The sequence below is a fragment of the Heterocephalus glaber genome, unplaced genomic scaffold (genome assembly GCF_053883595.1).
Source record: "Heterocephalus glaber isolate CG9 unplaced genomic scaffold, H.glaber_assembly_v1.0 deba00000678, whole genome shotgun sequence".
Lineage (NCBI taxonomy): Eukaryota > Metazoa > Chordata > Mammalia > Rodentia > Bathyergidae > Heterocephalus > Heterocephalus glaber.
In genome coordinates this window covers 5,238,821-5,256,772 of record NW_028258157.1, presented here as the reverse complement: position 1 = coordinate 5,256,772, position 17,952 = coordinate 5,238,821, and the positions used below count along the sequence as shown (strand labels likewise).

At 37.2% G+C, this 17,952-nt stretch overlaps 1 protein-coding gene across 1 annotated transcript; it reads left to right on the top strand.

Moving 5' to 3' along the window:
- The first annotated feature begins 9,611 nt into the window (after positions 1-9,611).
- LOC101704960 (olfactory receptor 2B11) lies at positions 9,612-10,603 on the top strand. The gene has a single exon (XM_004875621.2). The coding sequence runs from the start codon at positions 9,650-9,652 to the stop codon at positions 10,601-10,603; it is 954 nt and encodes a 317-aa protein (XP_004875678.2). The 5' UTR covers positions 9,612-9,649.
- The last annotated feature ends 7,349 nt before the right edge of the window (positions 10,604-17,952 follow it).

The window sequence follows — 17,952 nt, the reverse complement described above, 5'->3', positions numbered from 1 at the left end:
CCAGTATCTTGTTGAAGATTTTTGCATCTGTGTTCATTAGGGAGATTAGCCTGTAGTTCTCTTTAAGGTTTGGGTCTTTCTCTGCTTTTGGAATCAAAGTAACACTTGTTTCCAGGAATCAATTTGAAAGTATTGCTTCCCTTTCAATTTCCTTGATGAGTTTAAAGAGTAATGGTGTTAGTTCTTGTTTAAATGTCTTGTAAAATTCAGCAGTGAAGCAATCCGGACCTGGGACTTTCTTTGTTGGTAAATATTTTATTACATTTTCAATTTCACTCATTATAATTGGGGTGTTTAGAATTTCTATATCTTCTTCACTTAACTTTGTCAATTCGTATGTATCTAGGAATCTGCCCATTTCTTCTGTGTTTTCCACTTTATTGGAATACAGATTCTCAAAGTAGGTATTGATGATCCTTTGGATTTCTGTTGGATCTGTTGTGACTTCACCTTTTTCATTCTTAATTGCATGTATTTGTGCCTTTTCTTTCCTTTTTTTGATAAGGTTGGCTAAAGATTTATCAATTTTATTTATTCTTTCAAGAAAAGCAACTCTTTGATTCATTGATTTTTTTTGTATTGTTCTCTTAGTCTCCATTGCATTGATTTCTGCCCTGATCTGTATAATTTCCTTTCTTGTATATGCTTTGAATTCATTATGCTCTTCTTTTTCCTAGGAGCTTGAGGCTCTGCATTAGGTTATTTATCTGAGTTTTCTCTGTTTTCCTAATATGGGCATTCACTGCTATGAATTTCCCACATAGAACTGCTTTCATTGTGTCCCACAGATTCTTGTATGTTGTACTGGCATTTTCATTTACTTGTAGAAACAGTTTAATTTCTTCTTTAATTACTTCTGTGACCCATTGGTTGTTCAAGAGGGTGTTATTCAGTTTCCATGTATTTGTTGGGGTTCTGCAGTTTCTTATGTTATTGATCTTCAATTTTTTTGCACTGTGGTCTGATAATTTACAGGGGGTAACTTCAATTGTTTTCAATTGTTTACTTAGACATGTACTATGAGCTAGCATGTGGTCTATTCTGGAGAATGACTCATGTGCAGCCGAAAAAAAATGTGTATTCCCATTTTTTGGGTGGAACACTCTGTAAACATCTATTAAGTCCATTTTTACAATAGCTTGGTCCAGTTCTAGAATTTCCAACTAAGAAAAGCCCAGGTCCTTATAGCTTTACTGCTGATTTCTACAAGATATTTAGAGAGGAACTACTGCCACTACTGTTTAAACTCTTCAATGAAATTGAAAGGGAAACAATACTCGCAAATTCATTCCTGGAAGCAACCATCACCTTGATCCCCAAAGCAGAGAAAGACCCAACTGAGAAAGAGAACTATAGGCCAATCTCACTAATGAACAAAGATGCAAAAATCCTTAATAAGATACTGGCAAATAGAATGCAGAAGATCATCAAGAAGATCATACACCTTGACCAAGTGGGATTAGTCCCAGGGATGCAGGAATGGTTCAACGTATTCAAATCAATCAATGTGATACACTATATCAATAGAGCCAATTACAAAAAAAGTACAATTAACTCCATAGATGTAGAAAAAGCATTTGACAATATCCTTCATGCATTTATCATAAAAACCCTACAAAAAATTGGAATAGATGGTCTCTACTTCAATCTGATAAAAGCCATCTGAAAAACCAACAGCCAATATCATACTAAATGGTCAAAAAATGATATCCTTCACACTAAAATCAGGAACAAAATAACATCCACTATCACCACTCCTGTTCAATATAGTTTTGGAAACATTAGCCATGGCAATTAGACAAGAGAAAGAAATAAAAGGAATAAAGATAGGAAATGAAGAAGTCAAATTGTTATTATTTGCAGATGACATGATACTGTATATAGAAGAACCTGAGAACTCCACCAAAAGTCTTCTAGATTTAATGACCAAATTCAGTAGTGTAGCTGGATACAAGGTCAACACACAAAAATCAATAGCTTTCCTCTACATGAACAGCAGACTCACTAAGAGACAAATAGGGCAAATAATTCCTTTCACAATAGCTTCCAAAAAACTGAAATACCTAGGAATCAAGCTAATGAAAGAAATCAAAGACCTCTTCTCTGAAAACTATGGCACTCTGAAAAGAGAGATTGAAGATGATATCAGAAAATGGACAGACATCCCCTGCTCCTGGGTAGGAAGAATCAATATAGTGAAAATGGCCATACTTCCAAAACTGCTATATAGAGTCAATGGAATACCAAGTAAAATCCCAGCAGCATACTTCACATACCTTGAGAGAAAAACAATCCAAACCTTCATTTGGAACAAGAAGAGACCCAGAATAGCAAAAGCAATTCTAGGTAACAGAGACATGGCAGGGGGTATCACAATCCCCAACCTACAACTATATTACAAAGCTACTGTGATAAAAACAGCATGGTACTGGCAAAGAAACAGATCTGAGGACCAGTGGAACAGATTAAAAGACACAGAAACAATGCCAGACACACTCAGCCATCTCATCTTCAAAAAAGGAACCAAACACCCTCACTGGAGGAAAGATAGCCTCTTTAGGAAATGGTGCTGGAAAATTGGGTTTCAACTTGCCAAACATTAAAATTAGACCTAATTCTCTCACCATGCACTAAAGTAAAATTGAAATGGATTAAAGATCTAAATATTAAAATAGAAACACTGAACCAGCTGGAAGAGAAGTTAGGTAGAACCCTTGAAGACACTGGTGTAGGAAAAGATTTTATGAACAAAACCTCAGAGGCCCATGAATTAACACAAACAATCAACAAATGGTATCTCTTCTTATTAAAAAGCTTCTACACAGCAAGAGAAACCACCAGCAGTGTGAAGAGACAATCCAAATGTGGGAAAAAATCTTCACCTGCTGTTTCTCAGACAAAGGTCTACTATCTCGAATCTATAAAGAACTTAAAAAAATCAGAACTCCCAAATTTAAATATCCAATCCAAAACTGGACATGTGAAATGAATAGACATTTCTCAGACAAAGAAGTAGAAACAGCAAATAAACATATGAAAAAATGTTCAACCTCACTGGCCATTTGAGAGTTGCAAATGAAAACAATGCTGAGATTTCACTTCACTCCAGAAAGAATGGCTACTATCATGAAATCAACCAATAACAAATGCTGGCGGGGCTGTGGCAAAAGAGGAACCCTTCTCCACTGCTGGTGGGAGTGTCAACTTTTACAACCACTGTGAAAATCAATATGGAGATACCTCAAAGAACTAGGACTGGATGTCCCATTTGACCCAGCTATTCCCCTGTTGGATATCTTCCCCAAAGAATTAAAAGAATCATACCCCAGTGATATATGTGAACACATGTTCATAGCAGCACAGTTTGTGATAGCTAAACCTTGGAAGCAGCCCAAATGCCCATCAACTGGAGATTGGATAAAGAAAATGTGGGGGGTTTTAATAAAATGAAATACTACTCAGCCATAAAAAATGAGAAATTAGAGACATTTATTGCTAAATGGGTGCACATTGAGGCGATACTTTTAAGTGAAATAAACAGGACACACATATGTAAATACCAAATAATTTCTCTAGTATGAGAAATTGAAAGTGCAAATAAGGACTAAAAGAATGAGAGACTAGAGACACATAGCTAAATGAATGCACATCCTTAAGTGAAATAAATGGGACACACATGTGTAAATACCAAATATGTTCTCTAGTGTGAGAAACTGAAAAAGTAAACAAGGGCTAAAATGTATAATAAAGTTAAATAGGAAGAAAAGGTGCAAAGCAAAAGGGGAATTGGGAGGGGTAAGTGGAAAGAAAGAAGGGAATGGAATTAATATGAGAAAAAGAAAAAATGGAAACAAAGTCTTTGTAGATAGGGAGGGATAGAGCAGTTGGAGGGAGGGCAGGGGATAGGGAAAGAAATAAGAAACAAGATGGATTATGTAAAGGTGCAAATTTCCAATGACAAATGTCATAATATTGTATACCTTAAATATACCAATAAAATTAATTTTTAAAAAGAAATAATAAAATTGATGTGAACTATCAAAAATATTAATTAAATAAGCTATTCATGGACTTCTCATGTAGATATTCAAGGGTTTCTTACTTTAACGACATCTGACACATTATTATTAGTAATTTATGTATAATTGTTGGGAAACTGGATCAGCTTATTTTACACAAATGTTGCAACAAACAGAATCCTGACATTAAATCAAGAGGTGAGTAATTGTGTGTAAGGAGACTGTCCATAGAGAGCTCTGTCCCAAGGAATTTTCTGTTGACTCACCTGGGGAAAGGGTAAATGAATGGCCTGTTTGAAAACAATCCCCAGGAGGATTCAGATAGCACACAAATAACACACCGATGGAGCATATTTGAAAAATTCTATTACTGCATTTCTATCCTAGGCTTTTATTATATTTGTACTTCTAGCAGCTGAAAAATGATGAGTTCTGAATCCAATTTTTAAATATTTATGTGCCCACTGCAGTTTCTCTTTCCTTCTTGTGAATTTGAAACATTCAGGTATATTCCCTCATAATCCCTTTGTATGGAGAATATGAAAATAAGGTAAGTAAAGAACACTTGTTTTAAAGGACATGCATTACCAGGGAAGGCTCAAATGCTGCTAGGTCATAGTGTCCAATATGCATACTAAAGGGAGAGAGCATTTTCTAAACTCTGGAAATGTCTAGTTTGGATTAGATCTAAGATCTTCCCCATAAAGCTCAGCTGGTCAGAGGTGAGGGTTTTGGAAATGACTGAATTAGGACAGCACTAATGACATCAAGTGGATTGATCTGGTGATGAGATCAGAATTTGCTGCCATGATTGGAAGGTGATGGAAAGAGGAGGTGGCTCCTGATTGAAGGCATCACGCACGGGATCGTGAGCTTGAGAACCGTGCCTGATCTCTGCTCCTTGCTCTGCAGCTCCCTTCTGTCACCTCTGTTTCCTGGCTGTCCTGAAATGAGCAGCTGTGCCCTGCTGTGCTCTTCCACCATGATGTCTCTGCCCTGCTGCTGCTCTACAGCAAAGGACACTGTCAGTATGGACTCACACTGCTAAAAAGTGAGCCAGAACAAACCTTTATTTCTTTGAGAAACTTCTGTAGTGCTTGGTAACAGCAACAAAAAGCCCAATAACACACTTAGTTCCATGGCTCTAGGAACAATTACATTTTACTTGCAATTCATGTGCTTGTAGTGCACTACTTCTCAATTTCTCACATAAATCAAGGGTAAAATAATTTATTTAAAAAACAAAGATATTTCTGGTATATATTAAATCTTTAAATGAAGGATGACGCTTTCAGTCAATTCTGTGACTGCATCATATGAATCCCTTTAAAACTATAGTCAACATTTCAGGGATTGACTCTCCACATTTCAGTTAGAAGTCTTGGTATCACATAAAAATAACATTGATTTCTCCTTGTGATATTCTATAAAACTATGTAAAGTAGCATAAGTATCAGTTACCATTCTAGTGCTGAGATAAGATACGAGTAATGTACACTGGAATGAAAATGTGAGTGGAGATGCCAAAGATGCCAACAGGAATTCAGCCTGGCAATTTACTAAAGTGACTTTAAACATTCTTGGATAACTAGATCACACTGTAATGAAGCAGGGATGGAAAATCACTGGAAGCAGAAGGTCCAAAATTCAGGGAACTCCGTGCTCAAGGTAAAGAATTACACAGAAAGGATAAGACAACTAGGGATAGACCTACAGAGCTTAAACATACTTCAAGCAAGTCATGCAAATTAGACTCACCCACCGTGGCTTCTCCAGGGAAATATCAACAAAAATAAAGGGACGTGGAGTGAGCATTGTTCACACAATACAACTGTAATTAATAAGAAGAAGAATATGAGGAAAATGGAAAATGATAAAACTGAGGTAAAAAGACTGGAATGAAACACGGGGATTGATTATTGCCATGAGAGTCGTATATAATAAATCATTAAAAACTCTGGCAGATGAGACTCAAAATTCCTCTTTAAAAAATAGAGAGTGGTAGAGCATTATTCAGTTATTAAAAATAATGAAATTCTGTCAATTGCAGGAAAATGGATGGAACTATGGATCCTCATTCAAAGTGAAATGAGCCACAATTAGAAAGACAAGTGTGTTTCCCCATTATGTGGAACCTAAAGTAAAAAAAAGAGAAAAACTCCAAAGTATCAACATGAAAGTAGAAGGGGCACTATCTTCAGACAAGAGGAAGGGGGTGGGAGAGGAACAGTGCAGTGGGCAATGGACATGATCAAAATGTGTAGTGGTGATGTATGAAGACTTAAAATACTGGAATAATGCTTCATTATGGAAGCACGAATATAACAATATAAAATAAACACCAGGTATCTCACACAGCACTTTTAAAATACTGTGTGTAGAATGCACATTGACAATACTCCTTTTAATAATGCAATTGTGATCATGCTTATCTCATGGTCCATCTACAACAGAGTTTTCACTTGCAAAAAACAAAAACAAAACAAACAAAGAATACCGCATAACCCCAGGTATTTCTAAATTCTCTATGGTCCTATGATATCTGCAGGGATATCAGCTAAATAAAGTATAGAGAGGATCACAAAGAGGGAAAACATCCTTAGGTACAAATACTTCTTTCAGAATCCTGAAACTCAACTTGTAGTCTCTATGTCATACTGCCTCATTTAAGGCAGTTATTTTTAATCTTCAGAATCTCCCCAATTATATCAGGTTACAACAATGAGTGATTCACAGTACCCTAAAGTGTGGACACTAAAATTTCTTTTGTCATAGGATTTGGGTGTGAGTACTAATTAATTTAATTAACATAAACCTTTTTGGGATGTTTGTCACATGCAGGTCATCAAAGTTGCTTGGAATAATTATTATTTTCTTATACTATTTCCTCTTGACTAGGATACATGTAATTAAAAGACAATATTCACATTGTAGTTCTGAATACCTCACTGTAACATCTCACGGTATGCCACTGAGGATTTAAAGAAATAGAGAAACTTTATAAATGCTTCCTACCCAATGATAGAATCTGGTGACATGAAACCACTAACTGACTGGCAGAGAATTTCATGACTAGGATAATATCCTAACTTTCAATCTGAACATGCTGCATCTTATAGAAGACTCTGAATGTCATGAAATACATGTCATCACTAAAGCATAGGAACAATATGAACAAAACATTCACCATCTAATTCACCTTTCTCAACATATGCTTTACTCAGTTAGTTGGTCTTTTTGTTTAAAATGTGCCAGGAGAATGTAACAAAAGATACTCAGGAAATAGGACTTGTGGAACGGCTTCAAAAAATGGCAATAACACCTGACTAAAATGGCAATCTCCCCAGGCTGCTACAGGGTGAAAAAGCTGCATTGTCATGCACTATCACCTTAGACAATTGGCCAAATGACATTTTTATACTAAAAATATATGTTTGGGAGAAGATTCTTACTTTAGACAGGAGATTTCCCACTTCCTTATTTGAGTAGTCCTAGACCATTTGTCTTTCTCCATTGTGAAGGGGAGCTATTTCAGAGGCACTATGTAAATGAAGAGAAAAAGCACAATATTAGAGAAGCACCAGTATTAGCAGTGTACTCTGGGGTGACTTTAGGGTTATGGTTCATGTTCCAGAACTCAAACTTGATGTCAAGTTTTAATAAAAGAGATTTTCAGTCACTAAATACCAAGGTATTTCTATTTCAGTGGACCAAAGTAAATCACACCATTTCCACAAGTCTAAAAATGAGCTAAGCTGACCTAAAGAACATGTACCTACATTTAATAGGAAAAATATATACCTTTTGTGATCAGCTTTTTGTTTGCAGAGAAGGCAATGTGTCAATTTTTTGTTAGAAAAGTATCATTTCTATTTGGTATGCATTATGGAAAACTGATAAATAGGGATGACAGCCTTTTTAAACTATGGATATGATCAGATTTATATAGCACTGCAGTATGGAGGAAATATTATGAAATAACCTTGGTTAGATTACTTTGAAAAGAGATGTGGGATGATGGGTGAGCTGTGTGCTATGACTTGGCCTTATCTAGTTCTGCAGCCACTGCTTTCATTTCTTTCATAATAGAAAGTGATGAATATAGTACAGTGATGAGGGCTTCTATGTTTTACTTCCTTTATCTCTTGCATTCTTGGTATTTCAGTACCAACTTTAAATTTTTCTTGCATATTTGCCTCCTCAGCAATTTGAAGCTAGAAAATCATTTTAAAATTATTGTTGTCATTGCCTTAAATGCTTTCTCTTCTTTTTGTGTGGGAAATAATGTAGGTATGTCTTTTCCCTGTATATCAGTAGTATAATTTGTTATTTTCCAAAGCTAATACTTTGAATATGGATTTTTAAATCTACAGAATCAGCAAAGAAAAACAATATACTACTTTGAAATACATTTGCTAACAGTATTTTGTCATCCTTACTATGCTTACATAAGCAAGTGCCTGCATTCTTTGGTATTCCTTGAGGATGTATTTACTTGAAGATAAAAACAACCCAGTGTATGACTAAATATCATGCAAAAGCCACTCTGAGCTTTATATTTTCTTAGATAATACATAAAAAGAACACTTCAGGTGCAAACACAGGAGTGCTGGCAGCGTATTACAAAGGTACAGTACACAGTATCTGTATTTTCAAGAAAAACTAAAGCAAACTCCTGTTATCTTTTTTCCTATTACAATGACCAGATTGTGGTGTTTCATGGTTACTGAGATTTATTTTTAAAGTATAATTTCTTCTGCATTTATAAAACAGAGTGTTTGAAGCAAAAGCAAATATTTTGAGGAGGGTTAATGTCAATGTTGCTTTTACTGCAATAATATTTTCTAAAAAATTTAAACACAATATACTTTTGTCACACATCAGACACTTGAGGGAACATGTTGAAAGTCTTTAGATTTCTTGCTCAATTCCAAATACCTAAGAGAGATTTATTGAAATTCAGTTCTTCTTACTCGCTAGATGTTAAAATTATTCAACTAAATTGATCGTATGCCTTACTATAGAAGACAAGAGTTTCTAACTCAAAATGTTTATCTTATTCAAGGAAACTGCTTTCTTTCTTTTTTTGTATTAAATTCTTTTATTGGTACATTGTAGGTATACAACACAATTACATTTCTCATTGGGAATTGTACCTTTATATAATGCATCTTGGTTCTTATTTTTTCCCCATTCCTAGCCGTCCCTTCACGCCCTCCACCCTTCCCTATTCACAAAGACTTTATTTCCATTTTTTCCATTTCTCATCATTTTTTCCTTTCCCTTCTTTCCTTTACCCTGTGCCTCCTACTACCCCTACCCACTTGGACCTTTTATTCCTATTTTACATTATCGATTATTCATTCTAATAATTGGTACAATTTAGGTATACAATATAATGACATTCATCATTGGAAATTTGCATTCAAGGAAACTACTTTCAATCATGAATGGAAATGTGAATGGAAGTTTGGTACTTGGTGTGAGAACTTTGTGTCCCCCCATCCCACGAACACCCATCTTTTAGAACTGAATGGCCAATGTATAACTGTTTTGTCATTTCTGGTAATTCTTTATAACTTCTTGCAACTTTAGTATTATAGGTGAAGCAGTTGAAGACAGTGGCAGTAATGAATGAAAGCCACCCTGTGGAATTCATTCTACTGGGCTTCACCGACCGACCTTGGCTGGAGCTCCCTCTCTTCATCACTCTCCTGATAACCTACCCCATGGCCATGATGGGAAACATCACCATCATCCTGGTATCCAAGATAGACCCCCATCTCCACAGCCCCATGTACTTCTTCCTCAGTAACCTCTCCTTCCTGGACATGTGTTACACCACAAGCATTGTTCCTCAGATGCTTTTTAACCTGGGGAGCTCCAAGAAGACCATCAGCTATCTGGGATGTGCAGTTCAGCTTTATATCTTTCATGTAATGGGGGCCACAGAGTGTCTGCTCTTGGGCATCATGTCCTTTGACCGCTATGTGGCCATCTGCAGACCTCTGCACTACACCCTCATCATGAATCAGCACCTCTGCCTCCTACTATCATCTATCATGTGGCTGACTGGGGTGATATTAGTATTCTCAGAGGTTACACTTACACTACAGCTGCCATTGTGTGGGGTCAATAAACTGGATCACTTGTTTTGTGAGATTTCAGTTCTGATGAAAACCTCCTGTGGTGAGAAGGAGGCAGATGAGCTTGCACTGTTTCTGGTATGCACATTTGTATTAGCTGTTCCTCTGTGTTTAATTCTTTTTTCTTATGGTAGTATAGGACATACTGTACTTAAGATTAAGTCTTCTGGAGGGAGTAAAAAGGCCTTGGGGACATGTTCCTCTCATCTCATTGTAGTTTCATTATTTTATGGTCCACCCATCATCCTGTATCTTCAGCCCCCCTCCTCCATCTCCAGGGACCAGCCCAAGTTCTTGGCTCTCTTCTATGTAGTGGTGACTCCTACCCTCAACCCCTTCATCTACACTCTGAGGAATAAAGATGTGAAGAGGGCATTAACCAAGGTGTTGAGAAGGACTAGCAGTTCCAAGTTTTCACTTGGAACTTCATGTCAGTAGACGTAAAAATATTGTCAATTAGAGCAAGTTTGCATGGGCTTCTCTAGTAACACATTTTTGTCTCAGAATTCAATGTTTTGCTGCATGTTATTGCTAAATATGTCTGATTTTGATGTTTCTATAATCATATCAGACATACACTATATTAAGATATACATTATATGTATATAATTATCAAATTATTGGCCTCTATAAATTGACAAAATATTTTAGCCAGTTGATACAATCTGACCATTTACTGTTAATTAGTAAAAGAACCATTAATAATTAATTATAATAGAAACTTCTTAGTTCAAATTCATCATTGTAAAAATGTACCACATAAAATAGCACCAATCAGCTTTTTATCAGTGTCACAGCAAAATGTTGAATCACTTAAATTTTGACATATAGCATCCTGGGAAGCTGGCTGCACTGTATCTTCAAGGTGAAGCACTTTTTGCTTAATTCTACACATCATATTCATAGTTGCTACCACTTTTTAAAATGCATTTTACATCCTGTTTTAAAATTTAATGTGCACTGCTTTTTTGTTCAATTGAGAAAATTTCATAGAATGTTAGCATGGATAGACTAAGGAGACAAAATATAGATAAGCCTTTAATGTTTTTGTCAGAGATAAGGATGAGACTTTTGAGCAAATGAGGGTGCAAGAAGTGATATCAATAATGAATTATAATATGAAAACTCTCCTGTGCATACATTGGAAGAGATTGAAACATGTTTTGAATCTGGTCAAAAATACTTTGCATTTCTGAAATGAAGCAACTGAATTGCCTCAATGAAGATATGAGAATTACTTTTTGATCCAAACAATGTTCAAAATCTGGCATGAAAGACAGAAAATTCTAATGTTGAATAGAAACCTTAATCACGGGGAGGCAATCGGGTCAGATGGTGATATAGAATATGCTTCATATGACACTGAAAGTGAGAAGAGCTGAGTTAAAAACCGAGTAGTACTCCCCTGTGTGTGGATGCTGCCCCCTTTTTCTTCATTCTTCTATTGGTGGAGATATAGGCTGTTCCCAAGATTCAGCTATTATAAATTATGCCACTATAAATAAACATGGGTATGCATGTATCATTGTAATGAGATGACTCTAATCCTTTCAGGGAAATTCCCAGAAGGAGAATTAGCTGGGTCGAATAGAATTTGTATTCTTAGGTTTTTGAGGAATCTTCATACTGATCTCCATGGTGGCTTTGCCCACAGCCCTATCAATATGTGTTATTACTTGATTTCTTGATGACAATGGCCATTCTTACTGGAGAAAGATGACATCTCAGTGTGATTGAAGCATCTGTAGGTAAATGGATGCCCTGGAGTCCATATGGTTAAGTGAAAAATTAGACACAGAAGTTTAAATATCCCATGGTTTCTCTTATATGAGAAAACCAAAATATAATTAACAAGCAAAGTAAAGCATAGATAATAGGAAGTAGGGAGTTCAGCTGCATGGAGAGTAAGAGTCAGAGGAAGTAGGGAGGGATGGAATGGGAAAGGGAAAAAATTACAACATGTTATATACATGTTCAAACTCCCTATGGTAGATGAATTCATTATACACTGCAAATAGGTACTAATAAAATGTATATTAATTTTAAAAAATTAGAAAGGGAACTTACATTCCATGGAAGAAAGAGAAGACTATCTCCAGGATTCAAGAAAAAGGTGACAGAAAAGGCTAAGGGAATGGAGAAATGGAAAGGCAAGGCAAAGAGAAGTATGAAGTAGTCGGCAATGCCAATCCTTGGTCTTCCAGGGGAAGGGATTTCACTCCACATATCAGGCAGGCCAGAAGCTCTGCCCACAGAAGAAACCCATGGTTACTGTAGGCTGGAATTCAGATGGAGACTCATTCAGAAAGTGAATCTTTCTGGTAGTTTGGACAAGGAATCCATTGCAGGGATCACTCTATATTCCAGTGACCAGGAACTGTCTAGACGTGGGCTTCTTGGTAGAGACAGAGCTACTCTCAGGATCACAAGTCACAGGACAAGCAGACTTTAGGGCCTCTGAGGACACCGGGCTGCAGAGACAGGGGAAGGTTAGTGTCCCCAGGAGACACTTGGGTATGAGAGAGCAGGTTCAAACACGCTGACAAGTTAAAGCAGTGAGGAGCTTGAACTTGAATAGCAAGGAGGCTAGCATCAGCCCCCATTTCTAGTGGGTGCAAAGCCTGCCCCAGGTGATTTCTGAGATCCAGGGTCTCACAGAACTGGGATCGAGCCCACTGGATTGCTTAATTCATGTCAAGGCCTCCATCCATCACAGAGCTCAGTGATTTGTGTGTTTTACCCATTCGCTGATCATCAGTTTACATTGCAAAGATTCTCTTTGATTCAGGCAGAAAAGAGACAGAGCCATGGACTGAATAGACATCTCTTATTCTTGGCTATCACCAGTGCTGTTCAGGGCTATCCGTCCTGCCGCTTTGTGGCTCTCAGCCACTGTACACACAGTAGTGGCTGCCTGTCAGTCTCAGACCCCATAGGTGAGTGGCTTCTGTAGTCATTTACACCAGGATGGAGAGGTGTGCCTGTGCTGCAGTCTTGATGGAGCACCATCTGCTGGAGCCCCCTTACAACCTGAACTATGGTGGTGGCCATCCTGGGCTTTTGGGTTCCCCTGCACTTCACCCCTTACCAGCTGTGGTGTGCAAAGGCCTAGTGGCTATGTTGGCCCACAGGGCTGATGCTTGTACTCATGTGTCACAACATCAAGGTAAGGAGAAGTCATGATAGGCCACAGTGAGACCACACAAATCTACCACAATAGTGTCCTCTGTCCCTTTATGCCCACATGTACTGTCACTTTAGGGGGCCAGGCCGGCACACACAGGTAGCTGGCCCAAATCTGCTCTGAGTGGTTACCTTCGTTATTTTCATCAGGCTGGAAAAGTTCAACTTCACTGTGGTCTTGATGTCCCTTGGCCTCCAAGATTGCCCCCTTCACAGCCTGAACTATGGTCATGGCTGTCTGGGGCTTTCATGTTCCCCTGCACCATTCCCAGGGCGTTCACAGAAATTTCTCTGCTCAGACACCTGCCGAGCCCCTGGAGCCCCTAGAGTGAGCGGGGCACCCAATCAGCCAGCAGGGCACAGACCTGTCCACAGGAGAAAAGGAGCAACACTGACAGCCTCTGGCATGGATTAAGGAGCAACACTGACAGCCTCTGGCATGAGTAAAGGACCAACACTGACAGCCTCTGGCATGAATAAAGCCCTAACGAGATGACATGCTCTGCCCAGTTGAAAGGTGGTCAGTGTCTGCATCCACACAGAGCAGCCTGCTCGGTGGGAGTGGATATAATGTGATGGGCCTAGAGGGCACTCGCTACCTTCCCCTGAACCTAGGGCCCTGGAAAGAAAATTGACCGATCCAAATGCCACATGGTGCAGAAACTTTAAACTAAACTTTCTCCCTTTCTCTTGTTTATTCTCTTACTTTATCTAATTTAATTTACATTTTTATCATTTACCTTTTTGTTATTTAATAATTAAATGATTTTACTTTATTTCTCTTTTTTTCACTTTCTTATCTTCCCCTTCTTTTACAATCTTCAGTCTTCTTCCACATTTTTATATTTATTATTAATTTATAATTGTTATCTTTAACATATTAATATACAGCCGTTTTCTTTATCCTATATTATTATTACTGCTGATTTCTATTTTTACTAGTGTTATAGTTATTCATACTAATTGGTTTTTACTCCAACTCAATATCTTGTTTTTCTTTGAGTCATTTCTATTTCTGTGATTTAATTTTTATCTTTGTGTAGTATTGGAAATCAGACTTTCAAAAGGAATGAATGATTCTCATGGCAAAAGAGACATCCACCCTAAAGTGTGCATGGATCTTCACAACACGGACAACATGTGAAAATCTGACTGCTCCAAAGTGCCACAGCTCATCAGTAAATTGAATGCAAATATACTGAAATGTGTGAAATGTCAGAGAAATAATTCAAAGGTCACAGGATTTAAATAAACAATGACTTCAAAAAAGATAGAAATAAACAGCTGAGTGATTTAATCCAAGACATGAGTGAGCAATTCAACTAATATATAGATTGTTCGATGAACCAAACAGAAATCTTGGGAATGAAAAATTCAAGGAGTCAAACAAAAACTCAATGGCAAACCCAACCAATAGACTGGATAAAGAAGGCAGAATGTCAGAGCTGAACAGCAAGGCTGAACACTGGAGCATGAGTAAAGGACCAAGTTTATGGAATTTTGATAAGAAGCCACAGAGCTATAGAATAAAGCCATAAAAAAATATATTCAGTGAAAAACTGGCAGAAAATTACCAAATCTTGTGGAAGATATAGATATCCAGGGAGAGAAGGCATTTAAAACTTCAACAGCATGGCCAGAAACTACCCACCCACATTATATTACAGTTTAAATGCCAAGAGCACAGAACAAAGAAAGAATATCAAAAGTTGCAAGAGTAAAACACAGTCGCTCATAAGGCCAAACTTATGAAATAACTATAGATTTGTCTGTAGAAATTCTAAAGTCTATTGGAGGCCATGGAACCAGGTACTTCAAGCCTTAAATGACAATAGCAGCAAAATGTTATTACTTTGAGGCTTGTATATCTTCTGTTGTTTAGTTTAACATTCCCCAGAGTGGGGAGGACTAGAGTGTGACTGAAAGAAGTTGGAATTTCTCTGCAATGCCTTGGATGTGTAGGTCAGTGGCAGTGCTCCCTTTCAGGATGTTCACAATGCAACAGTCCAGTGTCTTCAATGAATTTAAATACAAAAGTAGTCTTTAATTCTTACAAATGGAATTTAATAAATATAAATATTAAAAAGATCAATTACCATCCAGTCCACATGAGTTTCATCCCAGTATCATTCTACAAATGTGAATCAAAAAATATAAGACACTGCATTAAAGTAAGCAGAAACATCACATGATCATCTCAATAGCTGCAGAAAATACCTAGAACAAAGTAATCATTATGTTAAATTCCTGAAGGAACAAATACAAGAGTATCTTTCCTCAATGTAATACAAGTTATTTGTAACTAATACACAATAAATATTGTATTGAATGAGGAAAAATGAAAAACATTTCTTTTAAAGTTAGGAACAAAATGAGTACTGACCATTGCAAAGCAATAAAGACTAGAAAATTTATCCAGAGTAATTAGGAAAGATTTTTAAAAATTAAAAGATACAAATACAAAGGGAAAAAGTCAAATTATCCCTACAGAAGATTATCTGACCTTTTTCATAGAAAAATCCTAAAAACTCCACAAAACACTGTAAAATCTGACAAATTGAACAAACTGGCAGGACAGAAACTTAACATGCAAAATTTTATAGCTTTTTTATATCATAATAGTGAAACCTCCACCACTACAAAAAAAGAAAAAGAAAAATCAGAAAACAATTCTTCACAATACTTCAAAAAGTAAAATATCTACAAATAAACCCATGGAAGTGAAAGACTTCTACAATGAAAACTATAGAATGTTGGAAAATAAATTGATGATGGCACTAGAAGATGGAAAGACCTGTCTTTTTCCCTTTTTATGGGTATGCAGAAATACAATCCTTTAAATGACCATAATTCCTTGCAATCATGCTTACTATCCCAAACACATTCTTCTTCAGGCAAGAAAAAATGTTTAAATTTCTATGGAGGCAAAATGATCCAGAAGGTCCCAAGAAATGCTCAATGCTGGAAATGTCAGATTATCTCATTTCAAAACATACCACAAACCAACAGGAGGAAAACAGCATTCCAAAGGCACAGAAACAGACATGTACACCAAAGAAACAGAATAGAAGACACAGAAAAAAACACACCCAGGGAACCAGAATCCATTTTGAAGAAAGACAACACTTTAAGAAACAGTGTTGAGAAAACTGAATATCCATATGTAGACAACTGAAACTAGATCTCTATCCCTCACACTGTGTTGATATCAATTCAAAGTGGATCACAGACAGAGGTATAAGATCTGAAATTTTGACACTGTTAGCAGAAAACAGTCAGCATGTGAACTCAGAGGAACAGGTGAAAACTTCCTGAGTAGGAATCCAGTAACATAGAACATAGTAGCAGCACTCAACAAACACTAAAACATCAAATTAAAAATTTCTCCACTACAAAGGAAACAGTAAAGAGACAGCCTACAGAATGTGAAAATAGTCTTTGCCAACTCTTCCGACAGAAGATTAATACTTAGAATATATAAAGGACTCAAAATGGACCCAAAAATGTTCAACAAAGGATGGGGAAATGAATTAGACCAAGACATTTCAAAAAAGTACAAATAGTCATTAAAATATGAAAACATGTTCAACATTTTTAGAAATTAGAAATACACAACCAAAACTGCACTGAGCCAAATTTGCTGGTACATGCCTATAATCCTAGCATTTGGAAGGCTGAGGCAAGAGGATAGTTTGGAGTTCAAGCCCATCCCTGGAAACATAGCAAGACCTTCTCTCAAAAAACCAAAAAACAAAGCAAAATGAAAAAAATACAATGAGAGTCCAAATTATCCCAATCAGAATGGTTATCATCAATAATATAAAAATGTGGGCCAGGGAATTAGATCACTGGTTCTGCTGGCTGCCTTGCAAGCACAAAGGTCCAAGTTGAATCCATGGAACCAAAAAAAAAAAGAATATAAAAATGATAAATGCTGGTGAAGATTTGGGGAAAATATATACTCTATGTTGTTGGTGAAAATGTAAATTAGCACAGCCATTATAGAACTTAGCATGGAGGTAGCCACCTGGTTCCACACTACAAAGACACAGAAGACACTGGACCACCAGAACACAGTGCTGAGTCCTACCGCTCCTGGCACAGAGGTAGGGGCTTCTGAACTGCCGTCCCACTGCTCCAGGACCAGAGGAAGGGGCATTCCAGCATCCAGCCCTGCCGCTATTCCCAGCACACAGGAAAGGGCTTTGGGGCCACCATCCCTACCGCTGCTTCCGGCCCCTGCCCCACCTCTCCCAGCTCAGAGGAGGTAATCCGTGTGGGCGCCAACAAACTCCCCTTGAGTCAAAATGAGAAAACATGTGAATAACTCTCAAAATCAGACTTCCAGATCACCTACTGCAACCCCAAAGGGAAATGAGATGGAACACTCTGATACTCAACCACCTGGAACCACTGAACTGGCAACAAAAGGGGATCTGGAAAAAATGAAATCAGAAATAATTTCTCAGACAACAGGAGAAATTGTGCCCCTAGTGCAAGACATGATGAATAAATCTAGAGAGCAGCTCAGGAACATGATGGAATCCCAACATAAGAAAAAATGGAATCCATAAAACAGTTGCAAATAGATTTCCAGGAGATGA

Coding starts and splice junctions, on each gene's coding strand:
- LOC101704960 (XM_004875621.2), top strand. CDS start 9,650: ATGAATGAAAGCCACCCTGTGGAATTCATTCTACTGGGCTTCACCGAC.